Below are 18,322 nucleotides of genomic sequence, written 5' to 3'. Positions count from 1 at the left end.
GGGCATGTTTGAAATGAGCGAATTGGGGGTTGCTTCGGACTTCGGTTGGCAATAAACGTTGACAACTATGTATATTACTTGGTGGGAATTACATCCCTTTCTCATCTAATTGTTGATCCACATATTTTTCATCTTTGTGATGGCCTCACTTACAAAGTCAATTCTGCCTCTTGAGGAGCACTGCCCAATCTGTAAAGTCTAGCGACGGAGTTATGACCCCTTGGAAACGCAACGGATACCGTCTCTTGGCTCTTCCGAGACTAACTCATCTAGCTCTAACCATTAGGGTGAGGTTGCCCATACCTTTGACTAATTGATCACCAACACTCGAACAAATAAGTATAAATAGCCGATCTCTTGGGTTGAACATTGGTACTTACCTTGCTTAATTTCCTCCCTATCTCCTCTCTTATCTTCGATGACACCCTCTAGTCTTTTCTTTGCCTTCAGAAGAATTATGGTTACTCAAACCACCTCGACTCTAATGGACATCAATTATTTGGCCAATCCCTGCAGAAACCACATAGACCAACTGAGTCCAGCTAGCTAGGGCCAAGACCTACCATCATCACCAGGTCTTGATATTTAAACTAAAACTATTTCCAAAGCCTCAGTGTCTTACTCCCTGACCGCATCCCACACCACCCCCGTTAACCATCATTTTGGTATGCATCTACTTCTGCTGTCATTAAACCTATATGCAATTGCTATACACAGAACCTCATCAATTGACTAACCAAATTCAATATCATATCGAATGTGGAAGACAACTAAACCATGGTTGATTTGACTTTCGAAATTCTACGTTTTCTTTCATTAACTCATCAAAAGGGAGATGAAGTGGACTAAAAGAACTTTGTTCACCTGGAATTGTACATATTACATTTACATTCAAGAAATGCATGCGTGGGGTTAAAATGTGGATAAGTAGCAAAGGTCAATTTGATCTTAAAACTGAATGAATTTTCAAACAATATGCTTCTTGCAAATTTGATAATACAAAGAAAAACTTCCAAATATCATGTCTACTCATTTCAATACCAACAAAAAACCTTCCTGTAGTTCTCACAATTAATACCAAAAGAATCAGAGCAAGCACCAAATCAGTCCTAAAGGTTAAATAAAATTCAATTCCGACAATTCGCCTACTGTTTCTGATGTGAATTTGAAGACCTCTGTTGAGTTCTCCTATGGACATTACCAGAAGCATTTGCTTCAAGTGGAACTTTGGGATTAGTCCTACCATGCTTCTTTTTCATTTTTTTTTCACCTACACCATCGCGCAAATGAGCTTTCAAGTCCACATTCCTTCTCTTACTTCTTGTTGTTCTTCCATTACTAACAGCCACAGCTTCACGAGAAGCTTGCCTGCCGCCCTCGAATCGATCCTCTTCATCATTGTTATCACCAGGCTCAGTTTCTGAACCAGAAAAAGCATTTGAAATTCCATTTTTCTCCTCTTCACTATCATCAGCAGCAGCTTCCTTTCTGGGTGCATTGCTAGATGCTTTCTTTTCGCGACTGCTTCCAGACGACACAGAAAGGTCCTTATCATGGTCTTTAACAGTGCGCATAAGATGAAGATATCGATTCCGGATATTCATCAATGGATTACTCTCAATCAACAGTCCCCTTTTATATGCCTCTTTCAAAACAACTGTATAAGTTCCAATCTTACTAGACAAGTAAAAAATGAATGGATGCTGAAGCAAAACTCTCTTGAACCTCGACCTTATGCCCAAATACTCCCCAAGACACAGCACATCATCCCTCTCGGCCTTTTTCGAGACAAAAAGATTCATAATTTCATGCAAAACAGCAGCTGACCACTTATCGGATTCATCAGTTTTAGGTGAAAGAAGAAGAGCATTCTCATATGGTGAAACGTAAGGCAATTTCTGCCAATCGTCCCACCATTTTTTCACCTTCTTATCCATCTCGAATCCGGGCGAAAACTTCACTGGAAATGCTAAAGGCATCCCCATTGAATACCCATAACCTCCTTCCATGGCCTTCTTTTCAAGAACCGAAACAGCCAACTCCTTACTCCAGCAAACCAACTCTAATTGACCAGATTCATCCGCCCCCACAACCCGAAAATAATCGGGGAATTCCGGGACGAGGGTTTTCAAGTAATTTTGAGGAAGACCCAGATCCCATTTCAGTTTATTGAGGATGCTGATGGGGATTTTGTTCATTCTCGATATCATCAGCAGTTTCAAAAGCCTGTCAGCTACTAATTGCCTGTAGGAAACACTCTCGTAAACCAAATGCTCGTCGACATCGACGTCGAGCACTTCTTGTGTAAGCTTGATATGGGGGTGGGTCGCGATTCCGCCGGGGAGGAATTCGTGGAATACCGAAGGGTACTTGCGGATGAATTCGATGGGGCGATAAGGGATTTTGAGTAAATCTTTGTGCTGAGAGATTATGGAGATGGGAAGGGACTTTGATGGCTCCGATTTTATGAGGTTTTTGACGTTTAGGAGTGGGTGAAGATTCTTTTCTCGCTCCACTGCATGGTCTAGGCCGCGGTCTCGGACGAATTTGATGGCGGTGGAGGCGGCGGAACCGTCCACGAAGGTCCTGCAGCCGTGGTGGCTCCTTTGTATAACGTGGTTTGGGAACTTCATCGGCGGTGATTTGCATAAAGGTAGGGTGAGCAAGAGTTTTGTATGGGTTTTACTCTTTTGAAGTCAAAAAAAAAACAAGGCGACACATAACCATGCTCAGTTTAATGTTAGGATAAACTACATCATTTGTCATTCAACTGTTTTATCACTTCTATTTTGATAATTAAAATGTAAAACATTTTAATTTACTCACTCAACTTTAAATATTAAACTACATCATTCGTCACTCGATTGTTTTTATTTTATTAATTTTTAAATTATCATGTAAACATCAATTGTCATTACACTCAAGTTTCATAAAACTTCTATGAAACATGCAAATTGGTCAAAATAATTAATAACAACTATAACAAGAGTAACAATTATCGTCCCATAATAGTTATTCCCCCAATTCCATTAAATCTGTCATTTATTAATTTTTTAAAAGTTAAAATTTTTAAACTTTTATCATATTATTTTAAATTTTTTAAATGGTTAAATTTTATAAATTATATATTTAAAATTTATTTGATTAAATATTTTCAAAATATTTTTATTTAATTTTTCATCAATAATATTTTTTAAATAATAGCGTGTCAAAGTTAAAAAAAGTTAACTAAAAAAATCAACAAGAAATAAATTTTATAGGACGGAGAGAGTATAGTTTAGACAATTTCTCTCAACAATACTCTCACTAACGCCTCTTTTAAAATAATGATTTTCATTACAACCCCAAATAAACCGGTCTTTACTATAATAACGACAATTCATTAATCTATTGAACAAATTTTAAAAATTATTAAGTTCTTAAGTTTTAGTAAACATGAGGCTCTAAAATAAAAATGACACAAATAATAACCATTTGATTTGAGTTATTGTAGCTTTTGGTTTGATCTTCATAAAATTTTGCCTTGAAGTTTGAAAAGGAAGAGAAGCTTTCACTCGATATATGTGCCGACACGAATGGTGACCAATGAGTATAGTGGCGTACGACGACATTAGTATCAACATTAGATCTATAGAGTTAAGAGATATTTTCTGATTAAATGGACATTGAATTCGCTTTCAGAATGGTGAGAAACATTTGATGTGATATTTTAAGAGCAATTGGACTCCAATGACGGTGGTTAGAACAACAACCAATATAATGATCGAAATTTAGGGGTGTTGAGGTTAAAGAAAGAACAAAGAAGAAAAAAGAATAAAAAAGAAAGAAATAAATAAATAGAGAAAGCGAAGAAAAAATAGAGGGAAAATAGCTTTGATTTTTTTTATAAGAATCTAAAACTACTTCGTTTTGGTGTTGGTTGTCACGTTATAACGGTGTTATTTATTTAACGATAAAGTGACGAAAACAAAAGTAATTCAAAAGTTGAGTGAGTAAATTAAAAATTTAGAAATTTGAATGATCAAAATAGGAGTGAGAAGTTAGTTGAGTAATGAATAGTGTAGTTTACCCTTATGTTAATATATAGTTGGATGATTAAATAAGTACTTTACCCTTTTAACTATTAGGATAAACTACAAGTTTAGTACCTAGACATCACTTTTTCTATTTTTGGTCACCCAAATTTTCTTTTAAATCATATATACAATATTTAGTTTTTGTTTTATTTTGGTAATACATTAAATAATGGCGATTCTGATGTATCCACATAAGATAATGCAAGATTATCATTGAAAAAAGTTAAAATATTATGTCAGTAATTTTATTAATTTTTTAATAATAGATGACCAAAATAAAATAAAAACATAATATTAAATATTTTAAAAAAAAGTTAAGTAACGAAACAGAACAAAAGTGATAGTTGTGGTACTAAACGAGTAGTTTACCCTTATTATTAATTTATAAGCAAATAATCAAACCGAAGAGGGATCCGAACCCGGCGTCATATTGCCCGTCTCTGCATTTGACATGTCCTTCAATTTTCGTTTTTCTTTTTGATGAAATTCTCCATTTGTTGTCAAACTCGTCAGGGTGAACAAAAAGGAAATCAGAGTGTGGCCTGCGGCTCATATCTGAGGGTAAAGATCCTCGGGAAATGGAGATGGCTCGAATTAGATCTCTGCTCCTTGTATCAACGATGTTACTGGTAATTTTCGCAAGGATTTGCTCCGTTCTTTTTCATGATATTATTACTGTTTTTTGTGTATTGATTTGGGTGACGGAAATGGATCAGTTGGTAGCTAATTGCACTGTTGAAAGTCGTAAGAGTGGCAAGTCTTCACCGTCTTCGGTTTTCTCTTTGTTCAATCTTAAGGAAAAAAGTAGGTTTTGGAGTGAGGACGTTATACGTGGAGGTACCCATTCCCCCCCCTTAAAATTTACTCTCTAGATTTTGTTTTATGGGCTTCTGTTTGTTCATTTCTTAAAACTCTGCTCATTTTCTTCTTCTCAGATTTTGATGATTTAGACGTAAGCAGCCCTTCTAAAATGGGTGTTTATAACTACACCAAGGCAGGTACTAAACAAATTGTGTGTTAATTTGGTTATGAATTTGCTCTAACATTTCAATTTTAAGAATTGCATTTCGGTTCACTATCTCTCTCTCATAATTTTCAGCTAATATTGCGAATTACCTGAACCTTATGGAAGTGGATTCTCTGTACCTTCCCGTTCCTGTAAATTTCATTTTCATGGGATTTGATGGAAAGGGGAACCAAGGTATTTAAAACTTTATTGTATTTCCTCGCCTACTATTTTTTGTTTTGTTTTTAAAATTTCATTTTAGTAATACTTGAATTCTTATAGGTTATTTCCTTGATCACTTTTTTTGTTTGTTTATAAATAGAGTTCAATCTAAAAGCAGAAGAGCTTGAGCGATGGTTCACCAAAATAGATCACATCTTTGCACATACACGAGTTCCTCAAATTGGAGAAATCATCACTGGATTTGACAGAGTTATCATAGATAAAAAGCAACATCAGCATCTTCCAATAATAAGTCATATAAATTACAAGTAATACATTGTTTCTGTTTGTGAGCTTTAATATTAATATGTTGATGATCTATATACATGCTGTCGTGATTTATTCTATAGATACTCTTAAATTAAGATTTTGATATCAATGTAATGGAATTTCTCTGCAGTTTCTCTGTCCATGCCATTCGAATGAATGAACATGTGACTTCTGTCTTTGAGCGTGCCATCAATGTTCTAGCCCGCAAAGATGATGTATCAAATGTCAGGTGAAGCCAGTCATGACCCAAATTCTCTTTTATTGTTTTTGGAGATTGAGGAAATAAAATTATAGATTGTTGCCTTCTTGATGCATATATAAACTTATAGGAGGACTTATCGATGGAAGTCACTTGTTTTGTTACACCATTTGGACCAAATCTAGTACTGTTCTACAATGTGTGGCATATTCATGTTTAGATCCTCTTCTGTTTAACATGTTTTTGAAGATGCTTCAGATCTTGATTGGAAGAAAATGTTCAATGATTGAAAATTTTGATAAAAACTTTCTACAAGTAAATGTTCTACCTCGGTAGTCTCCTCGTGCATACCGTTCTCTATTAGACTGTTGAATGAATCTTCAAGTTCTTATTTGGTTGTTGTTGTTGCTGTTGCTTTTTGCCGCTTTGTTTTAATCTCACGTCTTTAGCTTTATTCAGTAATAATATGGTTCATTCTTGACAGGAATGACACTGATTCTCTTTGGCAAGTAGATGCAGACATGATGGATGTTCTTTTCGCTAGCCTTGTTGAATACCTTCAGCTTGAAGATGCATATAACATCTTCATTTTGAATCCTCGCCGTGATTCAAGAATAGCTAAATATGGCTACCGGTGCGTTTTTTAGTAAGAAGATTTCTTTTAATATTATTCTTTTTCCTTTATGGTTTTAGGACAAGCAAAACCAAAGTTGTAAGACCATCTGCACGAACTATTGCTCCAAACTTCTGCCTTTTTAGTTCTAGCTATTTCTCTTAACATTTCATGGTTCTCACCTTGTAAGTGATGCAAATTTCTGTTAATTTTAACTTCCAACATAACTAGTGTTGTCCTACCTTGTAGGTTTTTTTATATTGCAGCAGGCTATATAATATAGAGTGGAAAGTATTTTTCTTAATCTAGATTTCTGAACTAAGACATCTGTTTAACATATAATTATTGATGACCTGGAAAATCAATTTTAGTTGTGAAGGATGGTCCAATTGCTCAAAAGCAATCCTTTGGTTTATTACTAGAATTGTTTGATGCTTGTTTTGCCTAAAATTCATGTTGTGGAATTTATGATTCTTTAAATTTGTTTCCTCATCCACTCTTGCTGCGCAATGGGTGCATGTCTTTTGGAATGATTTATTTATTCATCAAATTATTCAGCTTTTTTAATTGTTTTCTGTTTCTTTCTTGAAGTCTTAATTTAAAAAATATAAATTGGCAGGAGAGGTTTATCCGAGTCAGAAATAACTCTACTCAAAGAGGTACGAATGTGTTTCTTTGTTGCTATACATTTTACTGTTGCTATTCTCTTTGTTTATTAAGTATTGGTTTCAGGAATGTTTCAAAAAAATTATCAGTTTTCAGTTTTATTTTAGAATATAAAATATATTTCTGTAAGTGTTAAATGCTAATTCCTTTTCTGGCTTGGTAAATTTGTGGCAGAATACTTGGTGCCCTGATACCGTTTTCCCCTGTACATTCATATTTGAAATCCTGCTTTACTTAAACTCTTGTTTTTCAGGATAAGGGTCTGCAAACTAAAATTCTTCAGTCACGGAGTGTTCCAGCAAGTGTTCTTGGTATTGACTTGACTGTTTCTTTTAGCTGTTGGGATTCTTGCTAGTTTTTTCCTGTTTATTTTCTAGAATTAATATATTTGATTGATGAATAATTGCAGCTCTTGATAACATGAAGAAACCCTTGTATGGAAAGCATCCAATGGCAAAGTTTTCATGGACAGTTACAGACGAAACTGATACGGTGTGCCCCTTTCCCTAATGAAATGTATTTGTGCGGTTAATTTTACTTTTATACGTTTATCTGAGCACATGGATTGCGAACTTGCTCTACGAGTCCCTGCACTGTAACTACTTGTTCTTCCCTGATTCTTTTTATTGTGTTATTGTGGATATCATTTTTTTGATAAGAATAGGGGGCCTCATTAAAAACCTCCCTCATCGTTGGCTCTTGTGAAGAGGCAACTAGCAAAGGAGGAAAAGAGTACCCCTATATATTAATAAACCAAACTTACATAAGATTACAGATGACATAATACCACCCGAAATAAACAATTTTTTTGCTACTACAATGATGCAATTATCCAATCACAACACAGTATCATGTAGGGTTCCACATTATTATCTTCACTGGACCTACACAATTCTGGATTGTGATTGGGTAATTGTAAAATAGTAATTGTAGGTGATATGCTCTCCTGGTCATGACCATAACTTGATCTTCGATCCTTAGACTTTAACTTGGTAATCTCAGCTATTTCCTGTAAACTTGTAGTACCGGATTCTTAGTGTTGATAGCTGAATATATACAGTGAAAAGTATGCTAGAAATTTAAATTCATATTTTCTGTTTGTTAAGAGTAAATCATTGTATGTGTTATGTTGTCTTGTTGCTCACAAAGAAACTACTTGGAGCCTCAGTTATTTCTATTATTTTTATTTACTTTATTTACTTTAAATTTGGTTGATAAACTTTTAGGAGGAATGGCACAATATTTGCTTAGATGCACTGATGGATGTCGAGAAATTGTATCAAGGAAAGAATACTACTGAAATAATTCAGAACAAAGTTCTACAGGTACTTGGCTTTGTTTTTCGCATCTATTCTGTTTTATGCATTATAAAGATGAGTTAGAATTTGACAAATCTGTGTAATTTGTATAACACTTACCTTTTGTTAATATATTTATGATACCTCAAGTTATTAAATGGGAAGAATGAAGATACAAAGCTTCTTCTTCAAAGGGACTTAAAGTTGGGGGACTTCAGTGACTACCATGAAGAATGTCTAACAGATACATGGATTGGAAAGGACAGGTTTCAAATTCAAATATCATGTCTTCCCCCTCTCTTTCTCTCTTTCATTTTTGCTGCGGTACACAGAGAAACACAAACAAAGGAGGCTCATATTTGTGTTTATATTTTAATTATAACTGTATCAGATGGGCTTTCATTGATTTATCTGCTGGACCTTTTTCCTGGGGACCTGCTGTTGGTGGAGAAGGTGTTAGAACTGAATTAAGTTTGCCTAATGTGGGAAAGACTATAGGTGCTGTCGAAGGTGATATTATCATGCTCGGTTATTATCACTTGTTAGTAAATTATTTGACATCTTTGGTGGTTATTTTGTTGCTAGTAACTTAGTATGGTTATTTTTAATATTGGATTTTCTCTTGTCAATGTTGATATATTTGTTTATTATGGCTACAGAAATTTAGTCAATTTTTTTGTTCTTATTATGCTTGATATTTTTGTGATTTTTTTTTGATAGAAATTACAGGCCTCATTAAAAACCCCCTTCTTGATTAAAGGAATTCTTGGGAAAGTTCCTTAATCATTGGAGGGAGGAAAAGAGTGCCTTAGGATTTTATTGATCAGGGACTCATTACATAAAATACAACCAAGACACACTGACAAAGCCATAAAAATTACATAATATTTAAACAAAACTCCCTAACCGACCAAACCTTCCTTAAACAATAACAAAACTTTCCCAGCCCCTTCAGCCTTAATAGACCAAGAACCTGCTAGAAAACCTCTATGACACTTAATAATATTCATCCAATCCCCTGTTTAGCTAGAGAATCAGCCTCACAATTACAACTCCTCGGGATATGTCTAATAATGATTTCCCTCTCCAAGATTATGGAAGCAATTTTTTTGAACCAACGAACTAAGAAAACGAGGAGATGAAGTCGGCAACAAAATCCAATCCACCACTGACTTACAATCACTTTCTATAATTAACCTTCCTTCCAATGCCCAATCCGTCGAAAGGAAGAAATCAATGCCTTTCTCAATGGCTTTCAGCTCAGCGAGTGGGGGGGGACCTGGACCAACAGCGTGCGAGAAAGACCCTAGAATTTTACTATCCGAGTCTCTTAAAATGCCCCCAATACCCCCCAGCAGCCCATCCCCACTAACTGCCCCATCAACATTAACTTTAAAAAAATGAAGTGGAGGAGGACTCCATCCCTGCACCTTCATCCTTTTATGGTCACTACTCTGATGCTTATCTGCAAGTGTAGGATCCCCTACAAGAGAGTCAACCTGAATGGAAACATTCGGATACTTGGCTAGGAACCATTTAACCAATCTGAATCTGCATATGAAGAAAAGAGTATCTCTGTCCAGTTTCCAATCTTCAAAAACCACCGAGTTTCTAGCCTTCCATAATGACCATAGAACTACCCCCGGAATAAGGCTCCATATAATTGACTTAGGCCTTAAGTCCGACCAAGAACACAGCAAAGAGACTGGATCTTTAGGCAACACAGACGAGACTCCCCATAACCTCCAGAACTTGCTCCATACGTCCCATGCAACCAAACACGATATGAACAAATGCTGAACTGTTTCCTCCTGTTTAGCACAAAAAGGATAAAAGACCTCCTCTAAAAGAACTCCTCTTCTAATCAACTCCGTTCTAACTGCAAATCTTTGATGAGCAACCTGCCAAAGAAAGGTTTCGACCCTAGGAGGAGCCAAACCTGACCAAACAAACCTTTTCCACATGAAATTACCCCCTGAGTTGGAAGAAAGGGTCAACCTGCAAGCTTTAGCAGTGAACAATCCATCTCCCTTCCCCGACCATACCAGAAAATCTTCCACCGAATCCGAGAGACCGACATTCTCCAATAATGACATCAAGAGAATCCAGTGATCCAACTCCCAATCGCAGAGATTCCTCCTCGTCTGAATGTTCCAAATCCATTTGTTCCTCATTAGACTGCCAAACTCTGAAACTTTACCCCACTTATTATTAGAAAGAGCGTAAATCCTTGGAAATTGATTCTTTAAGGAATCCTCGTTTAGCCACACATCATGCCAGAAATCAATCGACTTTCCATTGCCAATTTGAATCTTCGAGTGAGATCTCAAACCATATCCAATTTCGTCCTCTGCCAAAAAATTCTTTGTAATACCCTTCCATATCCAAGAATCCGATGGAGAGACTGCCTTGCTGAGTTCTAAGGACTGGATGCTCACATTATGTCTGCTGCAAATCATGTTCTTCCAAAGTGAGTCTTTTTCATTTGCGAACTTCCACACCCATTTACCTAGCAGCACTCTATTGGCGAAATTCAAATCCAAGATTCCCAAACCACCTTCCTCTAAAGGTTGACAGACCCTTTTCCAATTCACCCAGTGAATTCGGCCCTTTAAAGGACCCTCCCCTACAAAAAGTTTGCCATAATAGAGTTAAGCTTCCTATAAACCTTACTCGGCATCCTGAAAATAGAGAGGAAAAAAATTGGTAGAGATGATAAAACAGATTTAATCAGCACTAATCTGCCTGCCATAGATAATGTAGAAGCTTTCCATCCGGATAACTTCTTTCTAAAACTTTGCATAACTGGCTCCCACAAAGCCTCGGAGTTTCTTTTTGCTCCTAATGGTAGACCTAAATATACTGTTGGCAGTACTCCAACGGCACAACCAGTCTCTTTCGCCCATTCATTTAATGTCTCAACCTCCACATTAATCCCATACAAATTACTCTTCGACAAATTCAGATGAAGTCCAGTCATTATGCTGAAAATCCTCAGGACTCTCTTAATATTCTGAATGTAAGTAGATGATTCTCGGCAAAACAGAATCAGGTCATCAGCAAACTGTAGGTGAGTTAAACTAAGGGCATCCGAACTTCCAAAAGCAAAACCCTGAAAAAGTCCCACATCCGCCGCTTTTAATAACATGCGATTTAACAGTTCCCCCACTATATTGAACAATAGAGGAGACAAACTACATCCTTGTCTCAGCCCTTTACCCATCGAGAACTCCTCTGTAGGAGATCCATTCACTAGTACCGATATTGTCGCCGTTGAGAGGCAACATTTTCCATGAAACCCATCTGTCCCCAAAGCCCATGACTCTCAATAATCTGAAAATAATGGCCATTCAACCGAGTCATACGCCCTCTGAAAATCAGCTTTGAAAACCACCCCTTTCAGCCCTTTCTTCCTCCAGCAGTCTATACCTTCGTTTGCAATAAAAGCACAATCAAGAAGTTGTCTCCCCGGAATAAATGCGAACTGTGAAGGGTTTACAATATCTTGAATCACTGAAACTAGTCTTCTAGCTAAGACTTTGGAGATGATTTTGTAGAGACTGCCAACTAGACTTATAGGTATATAGTCCTCAATGCATTCGGATTGTTTCTCTTTGGAATCAGAGAAATGAACGCGTGATTGACACCATGGTCCCATTTTCTCCCATAATAGAAATCCTCCACAAACTTCATAAGTTGTCCCTTCAAAGTTGGCCAGAACTTCTTGTAAAAACCCATTGTAAAGCCGTCTGGACCTGGGGCTTTCGAACTGTCCGAAGAGAAAATAGCCTCCCTTACTTCCTCCTCTGAAAACATAGTCTCCAAACTAATCCTCTGTTCTCCTCTCAATTTATCAAAATTTAGATTTAAGTTCTCCACCTCTAAAAAATCTTTGGAATTAAAAGCTTTCTTAAAGAACTGAGAAACATGGACTTTAATCAACTCTGGATCTGTTATCACCTCACCATCCACTTTCAATGCCGAAATAGTGTTCAATCTGTTTCTGTTTACAGCACATATTTGAAAGAACCTAGTGTTTCTGTCACCATCTTTGATCCATTTCTGCCTCGACAGTTGACATCATATCCTTTCCTCAATTCTGTGCATTTTCCAAAGCTCTTTCCTGGATGAAAGAAGCTGTTCCCAGTCCAAACTGGATAGCCCACCACTTTGCGCCTTAATTTCCAAGTCATTTATTTTGCGCTCCAACCTCGTAATATCTTCAGATATCCCCTGTTTATTTCTGGTTGGCCAATCCTTAATACGCTTTTTAGTACTTCGTAATAAACCGAACATTTCTCTTCCCCCTCTATCATCGTTCCGATCTGACATTGCATTTTGAACCATATCTACGAAGCCTTCTTCCTCCAACATATAATTAAAAAAACGAAAGGGTTTAGGTCCCCAGTTCTTCCCATCTTCAACCAATAGAATCGGGTTATGATCAGAAAGGGATCTAGGTAGCAACTTCTGAACCGACTTGGGGAAGCATCTTAAGAAGCTAGTACTTAATAAGAAACGATCAAGCCTTACCCAAGTGGCACTTTCTCTATTACTACCCCAAGTGAACGAGCCACCTACCATTGGTAAGTCTAGTAGGTTTGACTGTTGGAGGAAATTCCTTAGTAGACCCATTGAATGCCAATTTTGTGATGCACCTATCTTCTCCTCTTGTTCGAGATATGCATTAAAATCTCCACCAATGCAGAGTGGCAGATCAACCTTGAGAACATAACCCAACAATTGCGTGAAAAACTCCTTATCTTCTTCAGCAGAAGGACCGTACACATTGATAAAAACACACTCCACCTTAGACACCTTGAACTTCCCTATTAACACCTGAAATCTACTGTGATTAAACATCTCATTTACCTCATAAGCATCTTCATTCCACAGACACATCAGTCCACCCGCAGACCCCTCCGTTGGTTGAAAACTTAATCCCTTCAACAGCTTACCTCCTAACCTTCGATTAAGTCCCTTCTGCCTTTTACTCAGTTTTGTCTCCTGTAAAAACAAAACAATCGGTTTGACCTTATTAACAAGTCTCGACACCCCTCTAATCTTTTCCTTTCTTCCTAAGCCCTAACATTCCACGAAATAATATTACACTCCATCATAAACACTTCAATCCCAAACCTTCGAGAAACTGAAACTGGCTTACAGACCAGCTTCATCCATCCCCCCTACACCTTCCTCCATCTTTCTAATTTTATCCATAAAAGCCTCCCTCCCTTTCTTGAAAGAAATGCCTAATCTCTGACATACTTCCCAAGTACTCAATGCTTCCTCAAGAACATTAGAGAAAGAACTAGAGTAGACTGTAGAAACTTCTGCATTGGCTAGAGCTTCTGAGATTAGTCCTCTTCTCTTCTTTCTGTATAATCTCCTATTCCTTGAAATAATAAACGGATCTACCACCCCCCTAATTGGAGGCAGACTGCTATTAATGTGCCCCGGGGAAGTATTCTGATCTAGGGCAGAGCCGATTGAATCCTTTTCCTGACCCCTATCCCCTGAAGCTGAAGAACATTGTTTGAAATTATGAAGAACCATCCTGTTCTGAATGTGTCTGTGACTCACCTCTTAACAAAGCCAAACTATTCTTGTTTTCGACCTTCTGTACACCCTATCAAAACGTCCACAACCCCTCAAACTTGTAGAGGTCTTACTGGTTGACAGGCCTTTCGAAACCTGATATCCCAATCTCCATCTCTTGCAACTCTTCACCATCGGATTACTAATAGCCTTCTTAGATTTGCTACCTTTTTTACCCCTATCCAAAACCTCACATTCCTTGCTATTATCAATCACCTCCTCCACCCTGATACTGCTGTTTTCCTCATAAGAATCAGATAGTATTTGGTCCTGAAAATTCTTTTCATTATCCACAGGACAACACTGGGCTGAAGGAACAAACCCATACTGCTCAGGCCCAACCTCCTCAGATCTACCCATTATAGAAGTAGTCCCATAATCTTTGACTCCTTTCTCTTGTCCCGAGGTACCATCTTCCACGCTGAACACCCTTTTTCTCTCAGCAGCAGGAAACTCTGACACAATCTGCTTGCTTTTCGTCTCACCTAGTACTGTCCCCTCAACACAGTGGTCAGCTCCTATAATATTATTGACTTCCATGTTAAAATTCAAATTGCCATCAATCCTCGTGCCAGCCCCATGAGCTGCACCTGACATCAACTGGAAATTCAACTGTCCTTGCAGATCTTCTCCATCTGACCCTTTGATCCCTTCCGATCGAGTTTCTGCCCCCGGGATGACTCGACCTCCCACAGAACCACCATCTTCTACCCCACCATCAACAACCCCATCATCTAGCTCAGGAAAGAACTCATCACAACCTTCCACTTTAATCTTAATAATAAAGGATCTACCATAAGTATTAATGATTTCCTGGGACGGTATATCAAACGGGCTTTCCACTCTTAACAACATACGCGCCACCCTACAGTCCACTCTTTGAGCTGTTTGATCCTGGATTTTTACTAGCTTGCCCCATCTTGCAGCCAAACTAGAAAAAAATGGCACTGACCAGCAATTTAGAGGGACACCCATCAAGGACACAGCACAGTAAGATAAAGGAAACCCTTTGTCTCCAAGACAGGCTCCAGCCTTTCAAACCAGAAGGACAATGCCTCCCATTTGTCTTCCACCGCTGCGATTTTCTCTTCCTCCGACTGAAAAACGATCAGACATGCATTTTTCGCATATCCCCATCTTACCACCTTGACATTAAAACCCTCAGTCCTTAAACCTCTCTGCACAAGCTCCACTTCAAACATCTGTTTGCATATGCCAGTTAGAGATGATCTTAACCAAGTTCTTTCTTCCGATGGGATATGCACTTCCAACGACTTCTTAACCTCCATCGAACCTCCCCCGCTATTCCTCTGTTGACCCTCCGAAACAACCCTTCCCACTACCGAATCCTTATAAGATCTTCCATCATGAAATTTGCTAAGCAACTCCCTCCTTCTTGCCTCAACTTGGCCTATTGATCTCTTTCCGCGCGACTCCACTTCTCTGACCGCTGCAGACCCCACACCGGTATCTCGCTCTCGACTCGTCGGATATCTTCTCTTCTGGTATTTTGCAATCGACACCGATATTTTCCGACCATCTACCACAACGTTATTCATCCTATCCTTTGCATTGAACAGATCCTCCTTGCTAGCAAAATGCACAAAAGCGAATGTATAGTCCTTATACTTTGGCCTCCTATTAACGAACGGAATGAACACTTTGGTCACCTTGCCAAAGTAACTAAAACGCTCCCATAAAACACTTCTATGAACTCTCCTACTAAGATAGTCTATGAAAGCTACCCATGCTCCATCTCCAGACAGTACTCCCTCTCTGCCTGAAGGATCAGAACCAAGCGCCACGTTCACTCTCTCACTAACTTTCTCACTCATAATACTGGCTTCAAAATTATATTTTTGTGATGATTGGCTTATTTAATTGTGATCTGTAAAATATTTATAAACTCGTGTCAAATGTCTCTAGATTTTACAATATTGCTCTTTTCATCTCATATTGCTTTTGCTTTTATTATTGTTGTTGTCCCCCCAGCCCTAGCTGAATTTAATTTTGTTCTTATTGTGATATGTAGAAATTTCTGAAGCTGAAGCTGAAGATCGCTTGCAAGATGCAATTCAGGAAAAGTTTTCTGTATTTGGTGATGTATGTTTGCTTATACATTGGCAATTGAAGCAATGATGCTATGCATTTAAAGCTTCTCTTTCTACTAGGTTTATGCAGTTTCCTGCTTTAATTGGCTCTGCATTTGATATTGTAGAAGGATCATCAGGCAATTGATATTCTTCTAGCAGAGATTGATATCTATGAGCTTTTTGCTTTCAAGCATTGCAAAGGAAGGAAAGTCAAGCTCGCTCTATGTGATGGTATGATTCATGTTATTTCTATTTTGCATTTCTAATTTTCTATTTCTAGTTCCACTTCTTGGGAAAGCTGCCAAGAGATTCATAGTGTATTTTGCTTGGACGGGGGACATTATCCTATGATTTCCTTATATTTGGAGGGCCATACCTCCTACTAGTGTCCAGTTTGAGGTGTTGAATATGTATCTGGCGGAGATGGTTTGAGGAACATGAAGAGTCAAAACAACAGAGGTTATTAGTATGGTTGGTTAGTGTTAAGGTTTGTTACATTGAAGATTTATTGTTGACTCATGTTTTTGCAATGGAATCTTTGCTTTTGAGTCACTTGTTTTTCTGTTACAGAGGAACAATGTATAATCTGAAGGGTGGAATCGTTCTTTGAGATTTCAACTGCCTCAATGTTTCTCACATATTTGTTTAATCAACTAGGTTGTCTGTTTATTTGTCGGTCTGGGAACATCTAATATAATTGTTTTATTGATAATCAGTATCTTTTTAATTTTAATATTGTTTTTGTGTGAGATATGAAGTGCTTAGCAATTTTATGTTCTGCAAGTTCCTAATGAAAAATATGGGGTAAGTTTCTCCACTTATAAGATTTATTATTTCAGAGCTTGACGAGAGAATGCGGGATTTGAAAGATGAGCTTCAGTCATTTGAAAATGAAGAGCATGATGAAAGCCACCGTAGGAAGGCTGTAGATGCTTTAAAACGGATGGAGAACTGGAATTTGTTTAGTGATACTGTTGAGGTATCTTTATTTCCTTGAAAGATATCGGGATAACATTTTCTTCAGTACTTGTAGGGATCATCTATAGCAATCACATTGCTATTCAAACTATATTTGTCTTGAAATCAAACTTTTGCAGGAATTCCAGAACTACACTGTTGCTCGGGATGCTTTTCTTGGACATCTTGGTGCGACTCTATGGGGATCTGTGAGACACATTATATCCCCTTCAGTTGCTGATGGCGCTTTCCATTATTATGAGAAGATATCGTATCAATTGTTTTTCATTACAAAGGAGGTATGATATATGGGGAAAGTTCCCAAGGATCATTTGATAAAATACTAAATTTCTTCTTTTTTTCATGGCGACAGAAAGTTAAAGATATTAAAAGGTTGCCATTGGACCTAAAGGCTCTCCAGGATGGACTTTCATCTTTGTTGATACCTTCACAGAAGGTTATGTTCAGTCAGCATGTGTATGCATTCTGAACTATTCTTTATTTTTTAAAATTTTGCTCTCTCTCTCTCTCTCTCCCTCTTCCTTATCTTAAAAAGTTAGACCTATGTTGTCTTTTTGTTATATGTGTGATCCATGGTTTCTTTCTTTGTATGACATGGAAGATATAAATGGAAGTAAATTTAAAATTAAATAAGATTAATTCTGTATTCTTGGAAGTTGACATTAATAAATTAATAAATATTATTTTTAGTCCTAATTGTTCTATAAGGATTTTACATTAATTTGATTAGGTAAACTTTAAACTACAAATGTACGAACTATCTGAAATTTCTAGCAAGTTGTAACATGGAAAAAGTTTACTTGAAACTCGATAAACACACAAAAAATAACTGTCAATGCTAACTTGAAGAAACATAATTATCAGAGTTAAGCTTATAGGAAGCCCAGGTAAATCTACCAGTTTCAGACCACCCACATTCTTCCTAATACAAATTGTGAACAGCGTGTGCTTGAATCATGAGTGAGACTGGTAGAGAGAGAAATAGAGAGCTTGAGACAGTTCGTTCTTCTTCCAATAAGGAATGGACTGTTTTCATAGATAATCTTAGTAAGAGAGTTTCTAGAAGAGAGGTTAAGAGATCTTTGATATGTACGGTCGTGTTATAAGGATTTTTATCCCAAGTTTTATGGTGAAACCAAATTATAAGTTATCGACTTTTGCCTTTGTGCAATATGCGAAGGAGGAAGGTTGTAGAAGAGCGATTCAGAATGTCAATGGCACATTGATAGATGGGAGAAGAGTCTCAGTGGGGGTTGCAAAGTATAGGAAGGATAGGAGAAGAGCAACTGATGACAAAGTCTAC

The 18,322-nt window shown here is 37.4% G+C and overlaps 2 protein-coding genes across 3 annotated transcripts; one reads left to right on the top strand and one right to left on the bottom strand.

Annotated features, from left to right (window-relative positions):
* Window positions 1-1,037: 1,037 nt before the first annotated feature.
* LOC120209200 (protein WHAT'S THIS FACTOR 9, mitochondrial-like) lies at window positions 1,038-2,695 on the bottom strand. Its single transcript, XM_039208267.1, has one exon. It carries the CDS (start codon window positions 2,631-2,633, stop codon window positions 1,146-1,148), a length of 1,488 nt encoding a protein of 495 aa, XP_039064198.1. The 5' UTR covers window positions 2,634-2,695; the 3' UTR covers window positions 1,038-1,145.
* A 1,856-nt stretch (window positions 2,696-4,551) lies between these two features.
* LOC120209199 lies at window positions 4,552-17,515 on the top strand. 2 transcript variants are annotated; one of them, XM_039208266.1, is made up of 18 exons: window positions 4,552-4,705; window positions 4,793-4,913; window positions 5,012-5,074; window positions 5,176-5,277; window positions 5,405-5,573; window positions 5,705-5,796; window positions 6,251-6,407; window positions 7,006-7,045; window positions 7,306-7,363; window positions 7,462-7,544; window positions 8,279-8,377; window positions 8,501-8,616; window positions 8,742-8,860; window positions 15,981-16,051; window positions 16,167-16,272; window positions 16,881-17,020; window positions 17,139-17,297; window positions 17,372-17,515. In XM_039208266.1, exons 1-18 carry the CDS (start codon window positions 4,655-4,657, stop codon window positions 17,486-17,488), a joined length of 1,863 nt encoding a protein of 620 aa, XP_039064197.1. In that variant the 5' UTR covers window positions 4,552-4,654; the 3' UTR covers window positions 17,489-17,515. The 2 variants fall into 2 exon arrangements, with proteins under 2 accessions (XP_039064197.1, XP_039064196.1); XM_039208265.1 differs by having other exon boundaries at window positions 5,705-5,803; window positions 6,258-6,407.
* The last annotated feature ends 807 nt before the right edge of the window (window positions 17,516-18,322 follow it).

Source organism: Hibiscus syriacus, unplaced genomic scaffold (assembly GCF_006381635.1).
Source record: "Hibiscus syriacus cultivar Baekdansim isolate YM2019G1 unplaced genomic scaffold, ASM638163v2 tig00018259_pilon, whole genome shotgun sequence".
NCBI classification, from domain to species: Eukaryota; Viridiplantae; Streptophyta; class Magnoliopsida; order Malvales; family Malvaceae; genus Hibiscus; species Hibiscus syriacus.
Note: the sequence above shows the minus strand (reverse complement) of the source record. Positions and strands in the feature narration are given on the sequence as shown.